We start from the raw sequence: 21,367 nt of genomic DNA, 5'->3' as shown, positions 1-21,367 counted from the left end.
GCACCTGATGTCAAATACTACTCAATTTATTGACTCAATCATTGTCGCAAAGGATTCACAAAATACAAGGCTTTTCATGGGACGACGGGTAATCATTTCCACAACTCCTCCCATTTGCAACCACCAGCGTTTTATACGTACAACTTACCTCAGAGCCAAGCAACAGTCCCCCCTCCGCCCTCCCTGCGGTTCCCCGCATCATCGTTGGCCTGTGACTCAGCATTTCGTATTTAGCTTCTTATTAATGCTTGATTGAATGTCAAATGGCATAAGTTTTAGCAATTGAAGCTGTGACTTAACTTTCTATAATCACTTTCCAGCAAAAGGCAGTTCAATAATCATCATCCGTGACTCTTCAGTGTTCCGAGTATCATACATTAGGCAATGGCTTTCCAAGTGAGGCAACCTAGGAATCGCGAGCTTCTCGGCGGAGACCTCCTCGCGCAATCCCTAGCTCATCTAGGGGCGACCACTGCGTTCGGTATTCATGGTAAGCCCCTTTATGTATAGATTATGGCGCTTCTCTCGACTCACAACATCACCCAAAATCCACAGGGGGCCACCTGGACAGCTTCCTCATCGCCGCCGTCGAAGCCAACATCAAGCTCATAGACGTGCGTCACGAGACCGTCGCTGTCCAGGCCGCCGAAGGCTGGGCCAAGGTCAAGGGCAACGGCGCGCCCGGCGTTTGCTTCATCACGGCCAACTCTGGCTTCTGCAACGGCCTGCCCGGGCTTAGCACCGCGTTCGCGGACCGCTCTCCCGTCTTCTGCATCACGAGCTCGCCGCCGCTGCGCGACGCCGAGACGAATACCCTCCAAGGCTTCCACGATCAGGTCGTTCTGGCCAAGCCCGTGACGAAATTTGCGCACCGCGTCACCGTCGTGAACGAGATTCCTCGCATCGTGAGCCTGGCGTGGCGGGCGACGACGGCGGGGGCCCCAGGGCCGGTGCTTGTCGATTTCCCCATCGACGTGCTCTTCACGCCTGTCGAGGTCGACAGCGTAGCTTGGGGATCCATCACGGCACCGCCGGTGTCGCTTCCCGCGCCTGATGCTGGAGCGGTCGAGAAGGCGATAGGTCTCTGGAGGGAAGCGAAACGGCCCGTCATCATAGTCTCGACCGGTGCGGCGAGGGCCGCAGATGAGGTTTTGAAGCTCGCGGAAGCGACAAACACTCCTATCTTCCACTCGCCCAAGTTTTCCACGACAATCCAGCGCTCGCATGCTCTTTTTGCCGGCGCGGCGACCCAGCTCCCGTTCTTGCGCGCTCAGGGGCCTGCTCCGGATTTTGTTCTTCTGCTGGGAGCTAGGACTGGTTTCTTGATCGGTGGTAGAAGCGGTGCGATTGTGCCGAATGAGAGCGACGCAAAGGTCGTTCAGGTTGATCTGGACGGGAGTGAGATTGGGCGCTCAAGGAGGGTCGATGTGAGAGATTTCCCCCGCCGGCCTGTTACTTCAGAAGGGGGCAACAACAAATGCTGACTAGACAATACACAGGTCGGCATCGTGTCTGACGTTGGACTCGCAGCCAGGGCTCTCACAGCCGCGGCGTCCATGTCATCTTTCAAGGCATCCAGCGACTGGGTAGGCAAGGCTCTGGCGTTGAAGAAGCCAAGCGTCCACTCGGCCGGGAACGAGAGGGAGTCGGTGATCATCAGTGAGAACGACCGCATCCATCCCTATCATGGCGTGAAGACGTTCTTCCAATCTCTGCCCGAAGACAGCATAATTTGCATGGACGGCGGCGAGTGCGGTGGATGGGCCTTGCAGTCACTGAACGAGGCGAGAGCGAGACTGTCAATAGTGACGACCGGATATCTAGGTTTTTTGGGCAACGGCTTTGGATATTCTCTTGGTCTGCTACCTGCCTAGGCTTTTCTGTCTATACATGTAGGGACACAGCTCGCTGACTCTAAACAGGGGCCGCCGTTGCCGCACCAGATAAGCTGGTCGTCAACCTGCACGGAGATGGCAGCGCAGGATTCCACATTGGCGAGCTCGACACCTACGCCAAGTTCGGCCTGAACATCCTCACAGTCGTGGTGAACAATAGCGTCTGGGGCATGTCGCAGGCCGGGCAGAATATGATCTACGGAGAGAAGACGCCGCAGCGGCCGTGCGTCGCGATGAACCCAAAGGTCAAGTACGAGGTTGTCGCGCAAGGCTTCGGCTGCGAGTCGGCGGTGGTGGACGTCGTCAAGGAAAACGGCGCCAGCAACGGCCCAAAGACGTTGGAGTCTCTCAAGGTCGCGGTGCGGACTTTGACGAGCGCGAGGCAGCCATCTTTGCTCAACTTGAAGGTGTCTGATGTGCCGTATCAAAATACTACAAAAGCCATGGTGAGTTTTGTCTCATTTTGTTTCCCTGAATGGCGAACAAGATCTTGACGCCGTGTCTAGGTTGGAGGAAGCAGTGATCCCCACATCATTGTTGTACCGTACTATGGAAACCTTCCCAGACCGTACTACAAGAAGGCTACAGAGGGCGCGGTTGGGACTGCGAATGCGGCCCCGGCATCAGAGGAGGAGAGCTTTGTCGAGGGCCATGGCACAATTCAGTAGCAGCCAGTGAGACGGGTATCTGAGGATTCAGTACAGGAGCCGAGATTGAAGAAGACTGAGTGTACAAAACAAAAGAGGAAAAAAACTCTATTTCTGTGGAAAATGCACCTTCATCGAGCTGCTGCTTCTGCTGCCTTGTGTGCCGCCCTCACCTTGCGTGCCCTCCTGCAAAATTTCCTTGGATGGCGTATCAACATGCTTGTCAAACCTCGCACCATATGATTCAATGATCCCTGATGAAACAGCTCCCGAATGCTTCCAGGCTCATGGTATTTGGTGGTGAGTTCAATGGCGTTGTTGTAAACCTCGTCACCGACGTGTATCATCCATTCCAAATCTCTCGCGGATTTGCCCGTGCCATAGTCATACCAGAATGTCATGCGCAACATGCCCTCCTCGCGCACGACGGAGTAGTCCATTGGGCACCACTTGCAGTAGCCGTCATACACATTCCCCGGCTGATGCCACGCCTGATCAACGTGTTGTCCAAACAGCCCAAAGTAATCGAAACTCCAATGCCACCATGGGAACAGCTGGTGTCGGCACACTTTGAACGTGCGAATCTCGTAAGGCGAGTTCAGATCGTGAAATTCTTTTACTACTTTTAGACAGAATCTGCCACGAACAACCCTCGGCACGTGGAGGATCTTGTCTGGCACCCCGGGCTTCCAGGACCCAGCTTCGCGGTTTGCTATGTATTCGCAAGGCGCCAGGATCTCCCTGAGGTAGCTTGTGTTGACACCCATCCGTCTAAATTTGAGCGCAAGGTCGACATGGGTGTGTCGAAGCTTGTAGCATCGGTCGAGGGTGTCGAGGGTCTCTCCACGCTGGCATCGTGGCAGTCGTTGACTTCGGGGCGTGTCCCAATGGTCCGTTTCGTGAAGTTTACAGCAGCGCGCGCATGCCCACTGATTGGGTAGTCTGTAGGCCACCCGGGCCCAGAAAAGAAGTTTGTCAGGGTCGGGAAGTTTGAGCAGCGCATCTTTCCAGTCTTTCTGAGTGAGGATCCGAGCCGTCTGGCAGGTTTGCGAGAACATGAATTCGCCGTGAAGATCAAGATGTTTGATGATTTCCTCGAGTAATTCGGTTGGGATGCTTAGGATATATGGCGTTGGGGCAACTGGTGCTGGTAGAGCCGGCTTTTTGGGGAAACGGCCTTTGAGGGCGATGACTCGTTGCCAAATGTGGTTTTGATGCATAGTGGAAGACACAGTGGTCATCGTGGCGGTATCATCAGGATAAGGAAACAATGCAAGTCAATTGAAGTCTTTTCCATGCGTTCAAAGTAAGACCCGTTCGAGGAAAACGAAAATGAGAAAGGCAAATCACCCACAGTATTGCCAAAAAGCCCAGAAGCTTTTATTTAAGTTCGGTCATCTGCTGGTGACACATGGTCTTAAAGCCCTCTCGATTTTTGATATCTATCAGGGTTTGCCCAAACGCAATCTAGTGGATCGACAGCTCAATAGCCTTCAGCCTCGATAGTCATATTGGACATCAAGGGACCTATGTATGTCTGCACATGGATATATCGCCTTTTTTACTATTTCAATAGGCTCAATATATCAATCTGGGCATCTTGTTAAACAAATAGCCAAGTTGAATATGGAATCATAACTTCACGACGCTTGACGCCACTTGCCAGTACACATAATCTCTCAGCGAAGATGCCTTTCTACCGAGGTAACTAGAAGTGGTGCTAGTATGTGCCTGACCAAGTAAAGTATACTACACCAACTATCTTCTCTTTCTCAGAACTCAACGTCTTAATCATAGTAGTAGATACATAATAATTTCTTGCTATGGTTGTTGTAGTTAACAATGGCCGAGAGACATGTTTAATTACGAAGAACGCAGAGCAGATTCCTGGTTTCGATTATTCGAGAGCTGTAGCCTCTTTTGGCAAGAATCTCACTCTCAGAGGCCTGTTGCATAATTTGCAACACAATGGGTGTAGAAAGAATCAGCATCGTTCCTCAGATCTACCGACAACAATAGAAAAGAACGGACGGAGGGGATGAAGTATTTAGATGCAGCCAGTCAGTCCACAGCCTAGCTACCTTGCCTACGATGCTCTCTGCTGCCTCGTCCTTTTGCAGCTTCCTGCCGAAGTCGGCAACCCAGCATTGTTCTGGTTGTCTGATGTATGCACCAGCGAATCCGAATCGAGGACGTTCACCTGGGTCCCTACCCAGACCGTGCCTAGATACCGGGCATTGCCAATTTTTCGTTGTTTTCTTTTGTCAGGTTTGGTCAGGTAGTTACCTCGGTTTTCTTCTAGGTTTTCTAATAGTTTGGAGGACCAATCCGTCGTAGTACGACGGTAGGTCTGTGAAGGTAAATAATAGTTTAATCACCGTGGACGACGGCGGTGCTTTACAGCTAGGCCTCTCTTACACTATCTCTGCATCCCTAAACTTCATATTAAAAAAATTCCCACTTTCGTGCTGTGCTCTCACTTTCACCGAACGTATTCGTAAACGGATACGTGAACGATGCGTATTGCCGACAAAGGACATAATTTGATATCTCTTGGAAATTGGGGTCGGGGGGTAAACAAAATGCACGCAGCAAACTAGGCGAAGAAGATCCCTGAGATCAGAAAGACAGATGGCGTTCTATTCAAGCCTGAGATGGGAAACCCCGGCTAGAACAGGGAGCCTGCGCAATGTATACAAACTTGAAATGCATAGATAGTCAAGTGCAGTCGACAAAAGGCTCAGTCTTCACGCATGGACTAGGAAAAACCCTAAGAATAGCCCACGAGATCGAAGAGTATTTATTGTCCTTGCAATGGCGCTTATCAACGAACTGGAAATGAGCAGATTGATGTTTTCAAAGAATACTCAGTCCTCAGGAGGTGGCAGGGGAGAAAATGACCTCGTCAATCGTGGAATACTCATTAAACATTTTCATCTAACTATCGTTCTGTACGCTCAGAATACGAATTTTCTCAAGCAAAGCTGTGCAAGGGGGTATAAAGAACTCTCAAACAAGAAGCCAATGGCCCGCTCATAACCCAATGGCGATCGATCCATCACCCTGGTTCCTCAGAGATCCAAACCCACCGTCTATTTTACGTCGTCCCGAACAAAAAAAAAAAAAAGACAAAGAAAAGACAAAGCGATCTATACCCCTGCAGATGAAGCAGTAGGACGAGCAGCAGTTGAAGGAGTAGCGGTAGCAGGAGAAGAAGCAGCAGCAGCCGTCTCCCTCGTTCTCTCCTCAGCCAACGTCTCCATCACAGGCTCCTCCTCCTCCCTCTTCTCCTCTCCACCCTCACCACCCCTTTGACCCGCCGGCACCTGCGGCGCGAGATTCAGCTTCCTCATCAGCTTTATCGCCGCCCTATTCTCCTCCCTCTCCTCGGCCTCTTTTTCCAGTACCTTCCTCTCCTTGGCCGCGCTCTCGCTCTTGTCTTTCGCCTCCTCCTCGCGCTTCCGAAACTCCTCGGGTTCCATAATTTTCTCCTTCTTGTGCGTCATCTTCTCCAGCGCCTTCTTGCCCTTCTGCCGCGACTTGAGGTAGACCTCGAGCCCGACGAGCACAGCGTATGACTTGGATATCGACACGTGGGATGTGTCGACGTCCGCCTCCTTGAGGTTCTTGACAAAGGCGCGAAAATTGGACGCAGGAGGACGGTAGTGCCCGCTGAGTGGCGACAGGCTCGACAGCCGCCCTTCTTTGATCTTGATGAGCCCCGCCGAGGAGATGCGGCTGCCCTGCAGGAAGCTCGAGTGCTGGAACGCGCCCGACGACTTGATGCCCACGTACAGGCGGAAGCTCGTGTCCGCGACAAAGATCCACGTGTTCTTCTTGACCGACTTGCGCAGCATCTTGTTGAAGACTGTCGCCGCCGAGATGTGCGATACCTTCTTGACGCCCGTTGCGCCATCCACCTCGGGCGTGGCGTACTTGGCTGCGCGATCCGCCTCCAATGCCGACTCCACCGAGGACTCGGATCGGCTGTCATCAGCGGCGTCGGCTCCGGGAGATGTTTGTGGGGTGTTGTTCTGCGACCACGCTGGCGTCGGGTCGTCTGCAGGCACGATGCCGTGAATGCTGTCCTTGAACGCCTCGGTCGTGTCGATAGGCGCGCCATTCTTGGCCCAGCATAGCCGTCCCTCATCGTCGACTTGCACGAGGTAGAATTGTCTCTCCTCGCGGGACAGATACCGCACCTGTTCCCTCTCGAGACGATCACGGGGACACGCCTCCATCTCAACGTTTTTGCCGCTGCCATAGTCGAGCCAGTAGAAGAAGTTCTCCGTCGTTTCGGACTTTTTCCACTCCTCGTGGTACACGCGCAGATTACTCCCGTAGCGGTGCTTGAGATCGACCATTTCCAGGAAATACTGCAGTCCCATCATCTTGGAATCCTTCTTCCGCCTCGCCACGGCTTCCTCGCGCCGCTTCTTCTTCTCAGCTCTCTTCTCAGGTGTCTCCTCCGTTTCCGACGAGGATCCAGACGAGTCCGAGTCGGACTCGACGTCATCGTGCCCCGCCCGCCGCGCAATCGTCGCCGCCTTCCTCCAGTTCTCCCGGGCCGTTGACGGACCACTCATGCCGCCCCCCTCGTCCCTCGAGAGCACGCTGTGCCTGTCGTCGGTGGGAGACAACCCAGTGGCGCTGACGGAGCTCTTTGCGCGCGGCCGGTTCAGCTCGCGGAACTGCAGCTCGTCGATGGCCGAGACCCATCTCGTCGACGCGTTCAGCCCCATGCCCTGCATCTCTCTTCGCACGCGATACCCCCGGTAGTTGCGCTGGATCAGCGCCGCGGCCCTGTTGATCGCCTCGCTATCGCCCCGTTCACCCCCCTCTGTCGTTGGTGCTGACTGTGACTGATCTTGATCACGCGAAGTCATTTGTGCTTCGTCGACTGCGTCCCCGGTGGTGTCCTCCTGCCCTTCTTGCAAGTAGCGGGTGTTGTGAAAGTGGTCGTGGAGGCGTTGTGTCTGCATGGGTCGCCGCTTCGACTTATTCCGCTTCAGCTCCTCCTCACGTATGCGCTGCACCTCTGCAATCTTTTCAAATTGGTTTTGCGATGGCGGGACTAAGCTGTCCATGTACTCCTGACGAGAACTGCTGTTTGTGCTTGTCTGCGACTGCGCCAATGAGCTTGTGTCGTCACTGGGAGGGGCTGTTGCAGATTCAGTTGTGTGAGTGGTGGTAGTGGTAGTAGTGGTGGTAGTTGCAGTAGCAGCAGGGGAAAAGATGGGGTGGAATTCGTCTTGTTCGTCGACAGGTCTTGGCACGGGAGGACTGGCCGGCGGGGTAATAACGGCGGCGGCGGCGGCGTGAGAAGCATGTTGGTGAAGAGGGGTCTTTCGGGGTAGTCCAGACGCAGACGCAGACGAGGCAGAAGCGTCGCTCGGGGACACGGCACCGCCACCAGAAGCAGGTTGCTGGGCTGGAACCGGTATAGAGTCGACCTCGTGGGCGGGTTTCGTCATGGCGGTTGGGGGAATGGTGGGGTCCGCCCGGTTGTGACGAAAGAGAAGGGATAGGGATCCCATCCGAGAGCCGGTTGGTGCAGGCATCCGGCCTATTTCTATGTGCCTTGTTATGTGTGTATGTGTGTATGTGTGTGAGTGGGTGAGTGTGTGCGCGTGGATTAGGTGAGAGCGTTCGGTGGTCTGTTTCGTTTCGAACTCTGACTTTCTTGCTGATGGTCCGGTTTGGAACCTGTCTTGTTTTTTTGGAGGCAGTGATGGCGACGTCACTTCCCTTATTAGCTGTGTGCAGCAGACACCCAGACGATCGATGGTGATTGAGATGGGGTCAGGTGCTTGAACATGTAAGGTGCAGGAGCCATAGATAGGGTAGAAAGAATATGGTGTTCAAGTAAGCATATAATGATTACTACTTCTGTCAGGACATGGATACAAAAGCAGCCGAGTAAGGCAGGCAGTACGGAAAATTGTGCGGTCTAAAAAAAGACGAGAATGGGGAGAGAGGGAGAGCAAAAAGCCGTGTCAAGAATGCGCCCAGGAGGAGTGACCGATCAGTAATATATTGCCTTCGTGGGGGCCCTCTCCGATCCTTCACTCTGGTATGGGGATGGATCTCGGCGACGCCTGCAAATGACAAGACAATGAGCCGAGTCTACCAGGCCGGGGGAAAAAACAATAAAAAACTATGCAAAAACAAACGCTCGCCGGCCTTGCAACATGAGGTACCAAGAGGGACACCCTTGCCTGTGGGGGGGAAAGAAAAGGCTTAGGGTGACGGCACTGCCAAGTTGCCGACTGTTTCTGGACGACAGAAGGCAGAAAACCCAGTGATCAGGTTTGCTCAGCCGACTACCGCTGGCGTATATATCACACCGCGGGCTGTGACGCACGACAGACTGATCTGCTCGGAATCGCGGATGGGGGCCGTCGGTACGCGGCTGTCTATGCGCGAATCAGCGGTGCTCTTCGCAGTCCGCAGAATCTCACGAGTGTTGAGCGCCAGCAGCGTGACACCAACAGACATCTTTTGGAACAGCCGGAATCACAATGTGGATCCGTAAATAGGTAGCTAACCTACCCAAGGTCCGTAAGGACTCGCCAGCAGAGGCTTGACTCTCCTCTACCGGTGCCTTATACGTACCGAACTGGGCTGAGTTAGGCTTTCTGGCTCTCCTCAACTCGGAAGGGAATAAGATCTCTGAACCCCAGGAGACCCTTGGCCATTCTCTGCTGCCACTGACGCCCTCAGCCCTGCACACCCTGCTGAACATTACGCGTCAATCTGTGGGGGAGCCCCCTCTGGAGCCCAACCAGCGTGGCCCGTCTCACGCCGGCAGGACAGCACATCATCACGGGCCATGTCCGGCGGCGAACCTTTACGTCCTTCCTTTTTGTGCGCTGTTCTGACATCTCCATAGCGTTAGTACCCCACCCGGCCACGGCCGCCGAGACTTTTCCGGCAATGGGCTTGGCGGCCACAGATGAATCCATCATGTCACGCAACCGCCGTGGTCTGCGTGAATGGATAGATATCTCGACTATCACTATCCCAAATGTCTGATTCATCGTGCAAAACATTATCATTATTGGTTTGTTGCATGATCCCACCCGCTTCAAACCGCTATGTACGTGCAGATGACCATCGATTTTTGCCTGTCCGACGCCCTTGTGAGAAAGCCGTCTGGCATGGCTACGACTGGGGCTGCCGATATACCCCCAAAAACATGTACAAGAAGGTGAAGTAAATACATTTTGGTATTCACACACTACAATTACGAGAAGAGAAATTCCTTGAGTACTGGCGACCCAGAAAACTCGGGATTCAACATTATACAACTGCCAATTGTTAGCAACCGCCAGAGGGACATCTACGGCAATAGGTTCGTGACGCACTTGAGAAAGTATTGCAGCCCTGCTCTCCTTTTATCGAGGAAACGGGGCCGGAATTTGGAAATCATGCTTTTAGGCGGTAGTGGCGGCACAGCTGCTTCGAAGTTGGGAAACGTCTTGATCAGCTTTTCGCGAAGTTCGTCAAACTCCGAGTATCGCTTGCGGATGTTCATGTAACTCCCCTATGTATGTCTTGTCAGCGATTTTGCTCTAATCTCGGGCGGCGTTCGTTGAATCCTCCATTCTTTTGGGCCACGGACACCACTCACTTGCAATGTCTCGACTCTAATGTTCCAGACGACGAATGCCCCAATGTTGGTGGCGCTACCGTTCACCACGACGTAATCGGTAACCTCGACGCTCTTCGCCCAACAGGCTCGGTTTCGACCATTGACATCGCTCGCTTCATTATCGTGCATCGTGATTGCGCCGGCGGGTAGCACGGATTCGACCGACATATTGGAGACTGAGCGCTGGTGGTGACCGAGCCAGTACGGAGGCGATGTTACTGAAGACGGACTTGTCACGGACGACTCCGTAGGTGACTCTGTCAATTCCTCATCCTCTTCGTCGTCGTCGTCCCCGAACAATCCACCTCGTGTATCATTGTTGTTCTGGCGCGACAACAACCCTCGAATGGTTCCGTCCGTGGCGACCTTTTGCAAAGGCGTAATATGGCCGTTTCCGCCCCCGTTGAGGCCGCCGTTCGGTCGGAACTGGGATTCTATCGCCGAGTCCATGAATCCATGTGCGAGGGCGCTACCTCATGGACAGCCGTGATGCTGAGTTTGTGATGCGCTGCGTTCGAGGCCAGCGAAGGTACAATTGTGACGTATTGACCGTATGACGATATCAAAAGTCTTAGGTAGCCTGACGAAAGACTTGTCTCGGGGCGTTCGCTGGACTCCGGTCTGCTAGGGTGGTGCCGCCGGGCTATGTAGTCGACCAAGAGTGGAATGGCGGCCGCTTGGCTAACAAGCGGGCAGACAGACGATGGGATGTTGATGATTATCGGCGATATCACCTTAGGGCGGCAATTAGTCGGCCCGCGGGATGCAAAGGGGTCTGCGAATGACATCTTAGGGGTGAGGTTGGAATGGAGGAATAGCACAGCAATGAGCAGACAATGCGCCAGAGAGCCCAGCTTCGTCATTCAAAGGGAGATGATGCACCCCCACAACGGCCGTCTGTACTTTTCAGGCGAGTCTGAGTTATTGTTTACAAAATACAGCTTCCAGGGTGATGATATCCATGCGGATAAAGTATGGCGATAAGAGAAGCTCCTACCAATACCTACTTACTTTACTTTACCTTCTTGCGGCTCGTTCCTCCCTCGTTCCTCCCCTGAGCCTGTTGGTTCGTGCGAGCCAGAGACTTTGGCTTAGGTAATGGACAATAAGAGCCTGCCACTCACGGAAAATCCCTGCGAATACGCGAGGAAGGTCAGTATGCGGGTCGAATGCGAACAAACGTTTGCCAGGTGCCATGATCCATTAGACGAGAGTGGACCGCTATACCTATCTCTTCGTCGCCCACCTTGGGCATGAGGTGGGTAATGTTTCTGTCGTCCAATACGCGGGAAACTGCTACGCTTACATGTTGCAACAAAATTTTTGCAATGGTTGCAATTTAATCTGTCCTGGGCTAAGTCGATACAATGGGATATCACTTGTTTTTTTCTTCTTTTCCTTCGTTGCATCGCAAACACGGACTTCCAGAATGGTCGGCTCAGGGTCCTACCAAGGAGATTCTGACGACGTGTCAAACCAAAGGGGAGACCGGCGGCGGCGCTTGGTAGAAGATATCTGTGTACACAACATGGGGACACAAAAGGCATGGGCCACGATCCTGTGAGGTGCGACAATAGGCACTTCCAAACCCCGACACATCGGTGCGGATACGAAGCTGCAGAAACGAAGCCGCGGTGGAGTTGGAGGGTTGACACCTTCTCAGTTAGCGCACCTCCCCGAGCAGGGGGTTTGGGCTTCGGCTTCCATTTCGATTCTACGCTGTCTACCCCAGTGCGTTCCCGTTGGCGGCTAGCAGACTTCTCGGTACTTGCGAATTGCAACGACGAGACGGTAAGACCTGTGACTTCGAAGGCTAATCACATCATACAATTAGCATCCGAATAGACTTGCAGTCGTGAACACCCCGCCAAATAATACATCCAGTTGTAACGGCCGGAGGCTCATTTTTGACGTCGATCCCGGGCACCATCCTCCTGACGCCTAGTCACAGTTTGAAGGGCAGCTTCGTGATGAACGGCGCCGTGTCAGCGCTCTACCACGGATTATTTACGAGTCCAGAGACGCATCGATGCGGATATGTTGGGGCGCTTGGGATCGTCGCCCGGCAGGAAGGGGTCTCGGAGGCGACAGACAAGATCCGGGCGGAGCCAACCACCTCGATATCCAAGTTGAACAAGGAGTCAGCACCAGCCATTCCTTGTTGTGCCATGTATCAGCTTTCAAACAGTCGATGTCCACCACGCTGCTCTAGACTGCACAGCTAGCTGCATCGGCTGTCCTGCACAGCGGCCCTGGTTAGGGAGCAGACTGCAGAATACGAGTGGCGATCGGCCTGTGGGATGCCGGGAACAGCCACAGCTGTGCTTCATACGGATACGCATCACGGACTTAGCCAAGTGGTGTCGAGACCCTCACGAAAGAAAAAATGCCGGCGGTTGGGAGAATCACACGGGCTCACGGAGACGCTTCCCGGCAGGGCGGAAGGCACAAGTTCACAATACTTGTCTCGCCTCGTAGTTAGGTGCATGTTGTACGAATAAATGATGGTGGTCTCGTAAAGCTGTGCTAAGAGGAGCCAAGGGGAGGGGTCAAGCATGTTTGGCGGCGAAGTTTATTACTGCACAATAGACTGGTCTTGGCTCCATAACTTGCACTCGGCGCATTTTATGGAGAGCATCGAGACAATTCCTGTCTTCTGCAACCTCGTAATCAAGAATGGGTCCGGTCATCCGACCTGCAAAGTCGCAACCAAGTGGGAATTCGACTGGGCCGTTTTCGGGTATGGAGCGACATGGTCTCGAGTCTCGACTACCTACGAATGGGTGCCACATCTTCGATGGAATACCTCACTGCCAGGCAGAACAGACACGGAGTCGTCGTCAGTGTGTCTAGTGAATCGTGGGGATACGAACGAGCACAGGAATGTCTAGATGACGCCGCTAACTGGGTGCAATGCCGAAGCATGGGCAACCTGCACTAGACCAGCAAAGGCCGGGGCTGGAATCGAGCGAGGCAAGCCTCCAGTCTCCAGAGGAGGATTGCCATGGGATCAGCAAAAATATGGCGAATGGCGACGGACGGACAGGCCGGCCCTTCCAATCTCAAACGGGTCCGGGTGTGCAAATTAACGAGCCAAAGATCGAGAGACCTTGTCACCGCAACCTCGGCAAGGCTGCAAAGGCTGGTCCCTTGACTCTTCCCTGGCTTTTAGCACCTATCTACCATGTACTCCGTACACTTCTACAATGTACAGAGCATCGGATGGAATACTCGGACCGCTCGTTTCTTGCGGCAACGATGGGAAAAGGGCCCTCGACGTGTTTTCAGTGGGCTCGCGCGGTGCGAAGTTGCGGTTTGTGAAGAGGAGATTCATCTCCGGGCAATAATAGACACCCGATCTCGTTAGCGGCGCAGGCAAAGAGACGCCAACGACCCTTTTAGTGCCATCGGTGCTGCAGACAGAGTGCAGAGCGCCGACGCAAAAAGCCAATCCCCCCGGGCCAGGAAGGACATGGAATGAGTCCATAGATCCCTGCAGAGAGCGGCATGCTCCCATTGAACCCCTCCCACCTCAGGCTAAGCCTCAGTCAGTATCCACCGAATAAAAACACAAGACCAAGACAGACCACGGGAGAGAGCCGCCACCAGAGTCGCCCTCGAAGAAGCAATTGTGCACCAACCCGGCCTTGCCACGGCTTGTCAATCCTGCTGTGAACAGCTCCGACAGATAGACGACTCTCGACTTGCCTGATTCTGAGGGAAAAGGCACTCTGGGGCTCCAGAGACACAACCACAACCTTGCCTCCCTACCATTCAAGCGGGCTGGCGGGTCAATGACAAGGGCGGCAAAAGACAGACATGCCAGGCAGGTTGCGAACTTGCGGGCTGGGTTCCCCTCACGCTATCACCATCTGCCCATCAATTCCCCATGAATTTCACTTGTAGAAAAGTGGTGACTCTACGCTCTGGAGATGGTGGAGAGAGCCGATCAACGTCTAAACATGTCTCGTACCAAAGGTGCATAGGAAAGGGACATTGAAAAATGAGAGAGCGAAAAAAAACCCCAATGAACCTCCATCCCATCCCAAGAGTCAGGGAAGGGTTCATCCTGTGATTGGGCACAGCAAGGGGGGATGTCGATGAACAGACCCAAAACGAACCCTGGCCAGCTTTTAGCTCCTTTAATCGACCCTGGGACCATTTCTCGACAAACGGCGCTGGCAGCGAGACCACCACACAATCACTTCACAATCACCAGCAGGAAATATGCCGGGTGGCTGGCATGGAGAACGTGCTAAACCCAATTCCGATTTCCCCCTCGGCCCTCCTTGACCGGCTCCTCTCTATAGACTCCCATGCAGATGCCTGCCTGTGGATTATCGCGAGAAAGCCCCATGGCGTTGTACCTAGGGCCCCGGGCCTCCTTTATTTTGCACCGTACCGAATACTACTGATACCTTGCTGTGGATAAGAAAATCTTCCCGACCAAGGCCCTGGTCCGAAAGAACATGCTACCACTTCGAATGTGTGCTAGTCAACCTTAGTGTCCGCTTGGCGAACGTCGTGCGTCCGGCTTGCCTGCTCCTCCTTCTCGCCCTCCTCCCCACGGCTCTGTGCTCCGGGGCTTTTTTGGATATGAACCGTCAACTTCTCTAGACGATTTTCACTCCGCTTCTCCTCTCCTCTTCTCTCCCTTTTCCACCTCTCACCTCCCTTATCGAACTGCCCCTCTGCGTGTGTCTGCATCATCTTGTCTTGGTCTGTCGTTACACAGTTGAATAACGTGTCTGCACATATATTGTATTGGACCCTCACTCAACCTCCTCCAACTCTTCACATCTCCGTCGTTCCAGTCTCGTCATTGGCTATTTATAAACAAGGCACCAAACAACATCTCGTCCCAGAAACCGATTTTCCAGCCTCTCAGTCGCTACTAGTCCGCTCTCTGTCGACCCAGTCCCCAACTTTCGTTAGCAACGAAAGGGCTCCATTTTAATACTAGTGCGTAAGTCAGAACCGCCCATTCCTCAACGCCTCGTTCATAACTCGCCCGACCGCCCCAATCAACCTAAATTGGGCGAAAAAGCCATGTGTTGTTGGCCCAAATGGGCGTTCGATAAGTTTCCCCGTCATGACCTTTCGCTGGCTTGACGAGAGTTCAGGAATGCAGCAACAAAAAAGACGGAACGGAAAGAGCAGTCCATAAACATACACAAGGCGATTGCTGACCAGGAAACGCACTGCAGTCGATATTAATATTTGAATCTTGTCAAATCTTCTTTGGAAACTTTTCACTCCACGACAACAAACAAACCCCCGTACAAATATAAACCAAAACGGTTCATCCTCGAAACCGATCCGGCAAATACATACCAAATCACAATGCCTTCGTTCAAGAGCACCGTCTTCGCCGCCGCCGCAGCCTTTGTCGCCACGGCCCAGGCCGACTACTACGTCGATCCCTCAACCGTTCCTCTGGCCACAAGAAGTACGATCTTTGACCCATCTCCCCCTCCCCTTTCACCCCCAGAATTACTTCAGCCGGGTGTTGTGATGTGCGGTCATGCTAACGTGGAACTTACAGAGGCCTGGTGCGCCGACGAGAAGACGACATGCCCCATCATCTGCCAGCAGGTCGAACCCCGGACGACCCTGGTCAACGACTGTGACCCTGTAAGTAGCCAATGGCATCGACATGTAGATGCCGAACAGAAGAGAAATGGGGGAACGCCAAATAACTGACCAAAACCCCCCTTTCCCAGGACTCCCTCACCTACGGCTGCATCTGCGGCAACGAGAAACAGCCCAACATGACCGAGTTCTCCCTCACCCTGCCCTATTACGTCTGCCAGGAGTACGGCAACCAGTGCGTAAAGGCCTGCGGCCTCGGCGCCAACCAGTGCGCGTCAAACTGCCGCCAGAACAACCCCTGCGGCGCCCAGAACCCCACCCGCCAGAACACGACCTCCACCGCCGGCACGGCCACCGCCTCGGCGACGGCCAGCGAGACGAGCAACGCCATCTACACCGGTCTCGGTGACTCCGGCTCCAGCTCCGGCTCGTCTTCCGGCAGCGGCGCCGCGGCCCTGGAAATGGGCCGTAGCGCTGGGCTGGCTATTCTCGTTGGTAGCTTGATCGGCGGTGCCGCTCTCCTGCTTTGAAGTGAGCACAATGTTCACTCACGGCTGAGGTGCGAGAGAGAGGGAGAGAGTGTGTGAAGGATAGGAGAAAAGAGAGGAGTAGCGGTGGAAGAGAAAAGACGTGTGTTGCGTGTGTTCTGTCTCGTCCGCTCTTTTGAATACCCTCTTGCACAAAGTTTTTCACCAATCACATGCTCGGCGTTTATGGGCGAAGGGTTTGAATCATGGGCCTCTGGATCAACCAAACAATAATGTCTTTTTTAATACTTTTCGGACAGAACACACAGCAACGAAGCGGATTGACTTGGGTCGGGCAAACTGTCTTTAGCGTTTTGCGTCATCTTTCAGGCGGCGGCGAAGTAGTAGAAGAAAGATTGAATTAAAAAGGAATCAGAAAGCGGAGAAGCAGTTGAGCTTCTTGAATAAGGACAGGGTTCATCACTCGTCTTGATACCTTGCCTGTCATCCCAACTTGCTAGCGTTGACTGGCGCCTCTGGTGAACCGCCATGGATCAGGTCTTATCCGATGGCTGGGCACGAGACCTTCCCCCCCGTTCATCCCGTATGAGGATCTCTCCCGTGACATGGGTTGTGCTAGATTGCAAGTTACGTCGAGCTGGTCTGGCTAGGCTAGTAGTATCGGGCTCGGGATAGAGAATTGTGGCATGCGAGCCATGATCAAGGCAGCACCGGAATGTGCTGGTGCAAATATATCGCGGGCACCAATCAGAGCCAGGCAAACTCAAACACACATGTTCCGAACACAAAATGTGCGGGATTATCGACGAACCAAGCAAGCCAGGCATATAACCAACCACTGGGGCGCCGTTCAGCCGGCCTGTGCCACATGCAAGTCTGATGCCGCCATACGTATCGGGGCGGGGGTCACGGGGGCCAGCATTCGGTAAGGTGAGCGCAGGCCAGGCCGGCCCCGATCTCGACGGCCTCGATCTGAGGCTGAAGCTACCTGCGCTTGGTCGGGGGAGGGGGACGAGGCAGGGTTCCTCACATGTCATCGTGCAGGAGATTCGACCAGCCTTTTGGACATGCAGTAGGCGGGCTGTTCAGTGAGGTTCTTTGGGGGCCGATAACCAGACGACCTGACACCAACTTCCATTGAGATCGGCCGGCGCGGGTTCTTGCCCTGGCGGGAAAGTTTGTGTGGAGGCGAGCGAGCGGCTTCAGTTTGTTGGTGAGCAGGGCCCGGTGCTACCTTAACTCGCCGATGTGCGCCGTAACTCCTCCTGGGACAGCTCCAGAATCCAGACGGTACGTTGTAAGTTGGTCTCTCACATGCCAAATGCTGGTCAATGCGCGTAAGATGTCGAAACTAAGGTAGGTAGAGTGGGTAGAGTCGTGTGCTGAGGCTCCAGTGACGGAATACCTACTCAATTCTGGCTCGGTTCGATTTTTGGAGGCGGGTTTAGGGCCATCGGAGGAGCCCCCGAATGGTGAATCAAGGGTATCGGTCCAATGGGGTGCAGGGAAGGCGCGGTAAAAAGGCGGTAAACGCGAGGAGAATCCCTGCGTGACCAGCCGTTGATTGGATGTTTCTGTCCGGGGGCCTTTGGAAACGAAGAAACGGGTGAGGAGCTTGGGGCGTTTGGGAAGCTAATGTGTTTTAATAGGGTCCCTTTTTTTTCCTTTGAAATTTTTGTTGAACGCCGAGATGGGCGGGGCCGTGTGAGCGCAAGTCGGTCGCAGTGGTGCTCTCGTCGCAGTCCGTCAGAGCTGCGATTTGTGCGTGTCGAGATGGGGTGGTCGGTCGCCCTGACCACTGCCACCGCACCCATGTGATTTGCTGCAGGGGAAGATGGCGAGAGGACGTGGACGTCTCGCAACTGGGTGTACCTACTGTGATCTCTGTAATTGATCTGATCACTGACTGGACATGCAAGTAATTTGGCTACAATGAAAGCGGTGGTGGATGGCGTGAAGAGGTGCAGTTGTATGCGTCTGTAAAAATGCAAGTAGAAGGGAGAATCACGAGCTTCCTTTACCGGGCCAGGTCCCGTCCCGTCGTCAGTTCGTAGAATCGGGGTACGTATCCGCCCACCTGGTTAGGTCTCCTGCTGCGGCGGTGGGCTGTGGGACTGACGCACGTCGACGGCCGCGTACCTACGGCACACTGAGCCTCCCTCCCTCCCTCCCTCCGCCCCGGCCGCCCCGAGCTCCTGGACAAAGTTGAGTTGCATCTGATTTGTACCCGAAGGAGAAACTTGTGCCTGCGGTGCGTGCCATTTGCTGCTGGTCGTATCCGCAAATCCACCTCATCTGCCTGACCCCGGCCACTTTTCACCCCTAATACAAAAAAAGAATAAAAAAGAATAAAAAAAAGGATGGGAGCCAACGGCACGGCCTGCCTTATGATGCGAACTCAATAAGGTGCGCGCCTTTCGATCCCAAGTCTTTCTCGCTCTGGCTGCACGTCAAATTGCGGTGGAAGCCGAGCATCCTCTTGTGTCTACTCCATTTGCCTTTTGGTCCTCTTCTTAATACCTCCTCCATCCCCTCCTTTCCCCACGGCCGTTATAACATCCCACTCCCTTGCCCTCGGCATTCCTCACCCTTCCCCCTCCATATCTTTTCCCCCCCGCCGCATCCCGAGATTCCAGACTTATTCTGTGTCTCTGACGCAATTCTTGACAGCCATGGGCGCCGCAACTTCAGACAGTAAGCACGAACCCTCTCCCAAGACTCACGGTTTCAAGAGCCCGGGCACCTGGATGGTCTCGACGTCGGCTGTCAAGTGCGCGCATGCCATTGATGACGGGAGAGCTTGGTCTAGGAGCTATGGTGGAACCCTTGTGGCGGACGACAGCTAACAATCCATCCAACAGGGACGGCCGCCGCCGAATGCATCTCGGACGATGCCCTCATCCACCTCAAGTCCTACAAATATTCGGCCGTCGACAAGTCGCCCATCTCCAACTACATCCTCCGACCCTACGTGCGTAGCCCCTCCGACCATCTTCCCCTCCTACCTGCCGCTCCCCCGCGCCGTCCGAGCGGCCTCGTCCTCCTCAGCAGTTCTCAAACACCTTGCTAACCAAGCCTCATCGTAGTGGAATGCTGCCGTTGAGCTCCTGCCGCTATGGCTGGCCCCGAACATGGTCACCCTGCTGGGCTTCTTCATGATTCTCGGAAACATTGGCCTTCTGGTGATTTTCATGCCTGATTTGGTTGGACCGGTAAGTCGAGCTGGAGCTGGAGCCACAGACAAAGGCATGCATGCGCAGGTCTGGACATTCGGCTAACCCACGTGTCAATAGGGCCCTTCATGGCTATACTACAGCTTCGCTTTCGGTCTCTTCATGTACCAGACGATGGATAACCTCGACGGCAAGCAAGCGCGACGCACTGGAACATCGAGCGGACTGGGCGAGCTCTTCGACCACGGCATTGACTCCCTGAATTGCACACTGGCCAGTCTTCTCGAGACTGCTGCCATGGGCCTCGGTACTTCCAAGTCTGGCGTCTTCACGGCCCTCGTGCCATGCCTGCCCATGTTCTTTTCGACGTGGGAGACGTACCACACCCACACTCTGTACCTGGGCAGGATCAACGGCCCGACCGAAGGTATCCTGATCGCCTGCAGCGTCATGGTCGTTTCTGGAATTTACGGCCCCGGCATCTGGACCGAACCCATCATCAACATCCTCGGTGACAAGGCCGAGCAGCACCTCTTTGGCTTCCACTACCTATTGGGAGATTACTCGATCCGTGACATCTGGATTGCCATGATCGTATTCTCGCTATTCGCTACCCACATCCCATTCTGCGTGCTCCACGTTATCCAGGCCCGCCGCGCGCGCGGTGAGCCGGTAGCTCCCGTCTTCCTCGAGTGGACGCCCATGACGGTGTACACCCTCGCTATTGGCGCCTGGGTCTACTCGCCGTACTCGGCCATTCGTAGCGACAACCATCTCATTCTCTTCTGTGTCACCATGGCCTTCGTGTTCGGTCGCTTGACTACGAAGATGATCCTCGCTCACCTCACGAAGCAGCCCTTCCCATACTGGACCGTCATGCTCGTGCCCCTTGTTGGTGGTGCAGCGCTCACCAATCTCCCTCGTCTGGGCCTCCCTGGCCCCAGTGCTCAGATTGAGCTGTACTATCTGTACGGCTACTTGGTCTTCTCGGCCGTCGTCTACTTCCGCTGGGCGTACCTGGTTATCACGAGTATTTGCAATTTCCTCGGCATCAATGCTCTGACAATCCCCAAGGAGAAGCAGCTCGCGAACAAGCAGGCTATTGCTGCCGCCAAGGCACCGCCTCTGACCAACGGTCTCCTGAACGGGATCAAGAAGGAATAGACCAGAATTCCTCTAACAGCCAAGGCGGCGGGCCATTTGGCTGGTCGAAGACTTTCAACACCATAACAACGAGCAAAGGTGCCAGGATAATAAGGGGTCAAAGTCGCGACGTTGCAATGGAGTGAGATGAAGGAATTTGAGTGAATGAATTACAGCAAGCCTGATGGCGGCTTCGATGGCAAGGCGTGCTTTTTTTTTTTTTGCATGGATGTCGGCGTTGCTGGAGGCTGATCCACTTTCAACATGGCATGCACTTATTACTGGCGCTTTTGGGGTGAGCAAAGCCATGGACCCCGGCACGGCTCAATTGAGCGAGGAACAGGAACTTTTCTACTATAAGGACGTAAGCAGTCCGTTGCATAATAACAAATTTCAACTTCATCATTTGGCATTGGCTGGCTCCTGTGTGTTCTGCATGCTGAGAAGGTGGCCCTGTCGACTATCTCGTGCTCGTCTCCAGACAATTCAATGTTTTGGTCCTGGGAGAAGGGCCTCCTAGGATTGTGTAGCATAGAAGGTATCTTACAGACAGATATGGCCGGATGTAATGCAATTGCATCAGCTCGCCGCGGTAATTCTACCCGGCCTAGATGGCTTGTTTTTGCCAGTCATAGAATCGTCTCCACCAAATATGGGAGACTGAGATACCTTGGTAGTGTAGGCTGGTTTTCATGTCCCCATTCTGGATTTCAACAGGGTTGCACATATGCCCAAGGTGAACTCAAATAATCTTTCTTACGGTCGGATGAGCTTT

At 54.0% G+C, this 21,367-nt stretch overlaps 6 protein-coding genes across 6 annotated transcripts; 3 read left to right on the top strand and 3 right to left on the bottom strand.

Annotated features, from left to right (window-relative positions):
- Positions 1-384: 384 nt before the first annotated feature.
- Positions 385-2,563, top strand: CORC01_12661 (benzaldehyde lyase; the record flags this gene model as incomplete). The annotated part of the gene is made up of 5 exons (XM_022624280.1): positions 385-490; positions 556-1,427; positions 1,500-1,857; positions 1,923-2,341; positions 2,402-2,563. The coding sequence occupies 5 exons, from the start codon at positions 385-387 to the stop codon at positions 2,561-2,563; spliced, it is 1,917 nt and encodes a 638-aa protein (XP_022469193.1).
- A 110-nt stretch (positions 2,564-2,673) lies between these two features.
- CORC01_12660 (uncharacterized protein) lies at positions 2,674-3,783 on the bottom strand (the record flags this gene model as incomplete). The annotated part of the gene is made up of 1 exon (XM_022624279.1): positions 2,674-3,783. One exon carries the CDS (start codon positions 3,781-3,783, stop codon positions 2,674-2,676), a length of 1,110 nt encoding a protein of 369 aa, XP_022469192.1.
- A 1,908-nt stretch (positions 3,784-5,691) lies between these two features.
- On the bottom strand, positions 5,692-8,016 carry CORC01_12659 (IQ calmodulin-binding domain-containing protein; the record flags this gene model as incomplete). The annotated part of the gene is made up of 1 exon (XM_022624278.1): positions 5,692-8,016. One exon carries the CDS (start codon positions 8,014-8,016, stop codon positions 5,692-5,694), a length of 2,325 nt encoding a protein of 774 aa, XP_022469191.1.
- A 1,772-nt stretch (positions 8,017-9,788) lies between these two features.
- Positions 9,789-10,646, bottom strand: CORC01_12658 (PX domain-containing protein; the record flags this gene model as incomplete). The annotated part of the gene is made up of 3 exons (XM_022624277.1): positions 9,789-9,852; positions 9,910-10,088; positions 10,176-10,646. The coding sequence occupies 3 exons, from the start codon at positions 10,644-10,646 to the stop codon at positions 9,789-9,791; spliced, it is 714 nt and encodes a 237-aa protein (XP_022469190.1).
- Positions 10,647-15,539: 4,893 nt separating this feature from the next.
- CORC01_12657 (uncharacterized protein) lies at positions 15,540-16,318 on the top strand (the record flags this gene model as incomplete). Its single annotated transcript, XM_022624276.1, has 3 exons — positions 15,540-15,645; positions 15,742-15,830; positions 15,920-16,318. The coding sequence occupies 3 exons, from the start codon at positions 15,540-15,542 to the stop codon at positions 16,316-16,318; spliced, it is 594 nt and encodes a 197-aa protein (XP_022469189.1).
- A 2,630-nt stretch (positions 16,319-18,948) lies between these two features.
- CORC01_12656 (CDP-alcohol phosphatidyltransferase) lies at positions 18,949-20,613 on the top strand (the record flags this gene model as incomplete). The annotated part of the gene is made up of 4 exons (XM_022624275.1): positions 18,949-18,970; positions 19,138-19,247; positions 19,363-19,488; positions 19,570-20,613. 4 exons carry the CDS (start codon positions 18,949-18,951, stop codon positions 20,611-20,613), a joined length of 1,302 nt encoding a protein of 433 aa, XP_022469188.1.
- Positions 20,614-21,367: the final 754 nt, after the last annotated feature.

This window comes from Colletotrichum orchidophilum (assembly GCF_001831195.1).
Source record: "Colletotrichum orchidophilum strain IMI 309357 chromosome Unknown Scaffold_161.1, whole genome shotgun sequence".
Classification (NCBI taxonomy): Eukaryota; Fungi; Ascomycota; class Sordariomycetes; order Glomerellales; family Glomerellaceae; genus Colletotrichum; species Colletotrichum orchidophilum.
This window is presented reverse-complemented; position numbering and strand designations above follow the sequence as displayed.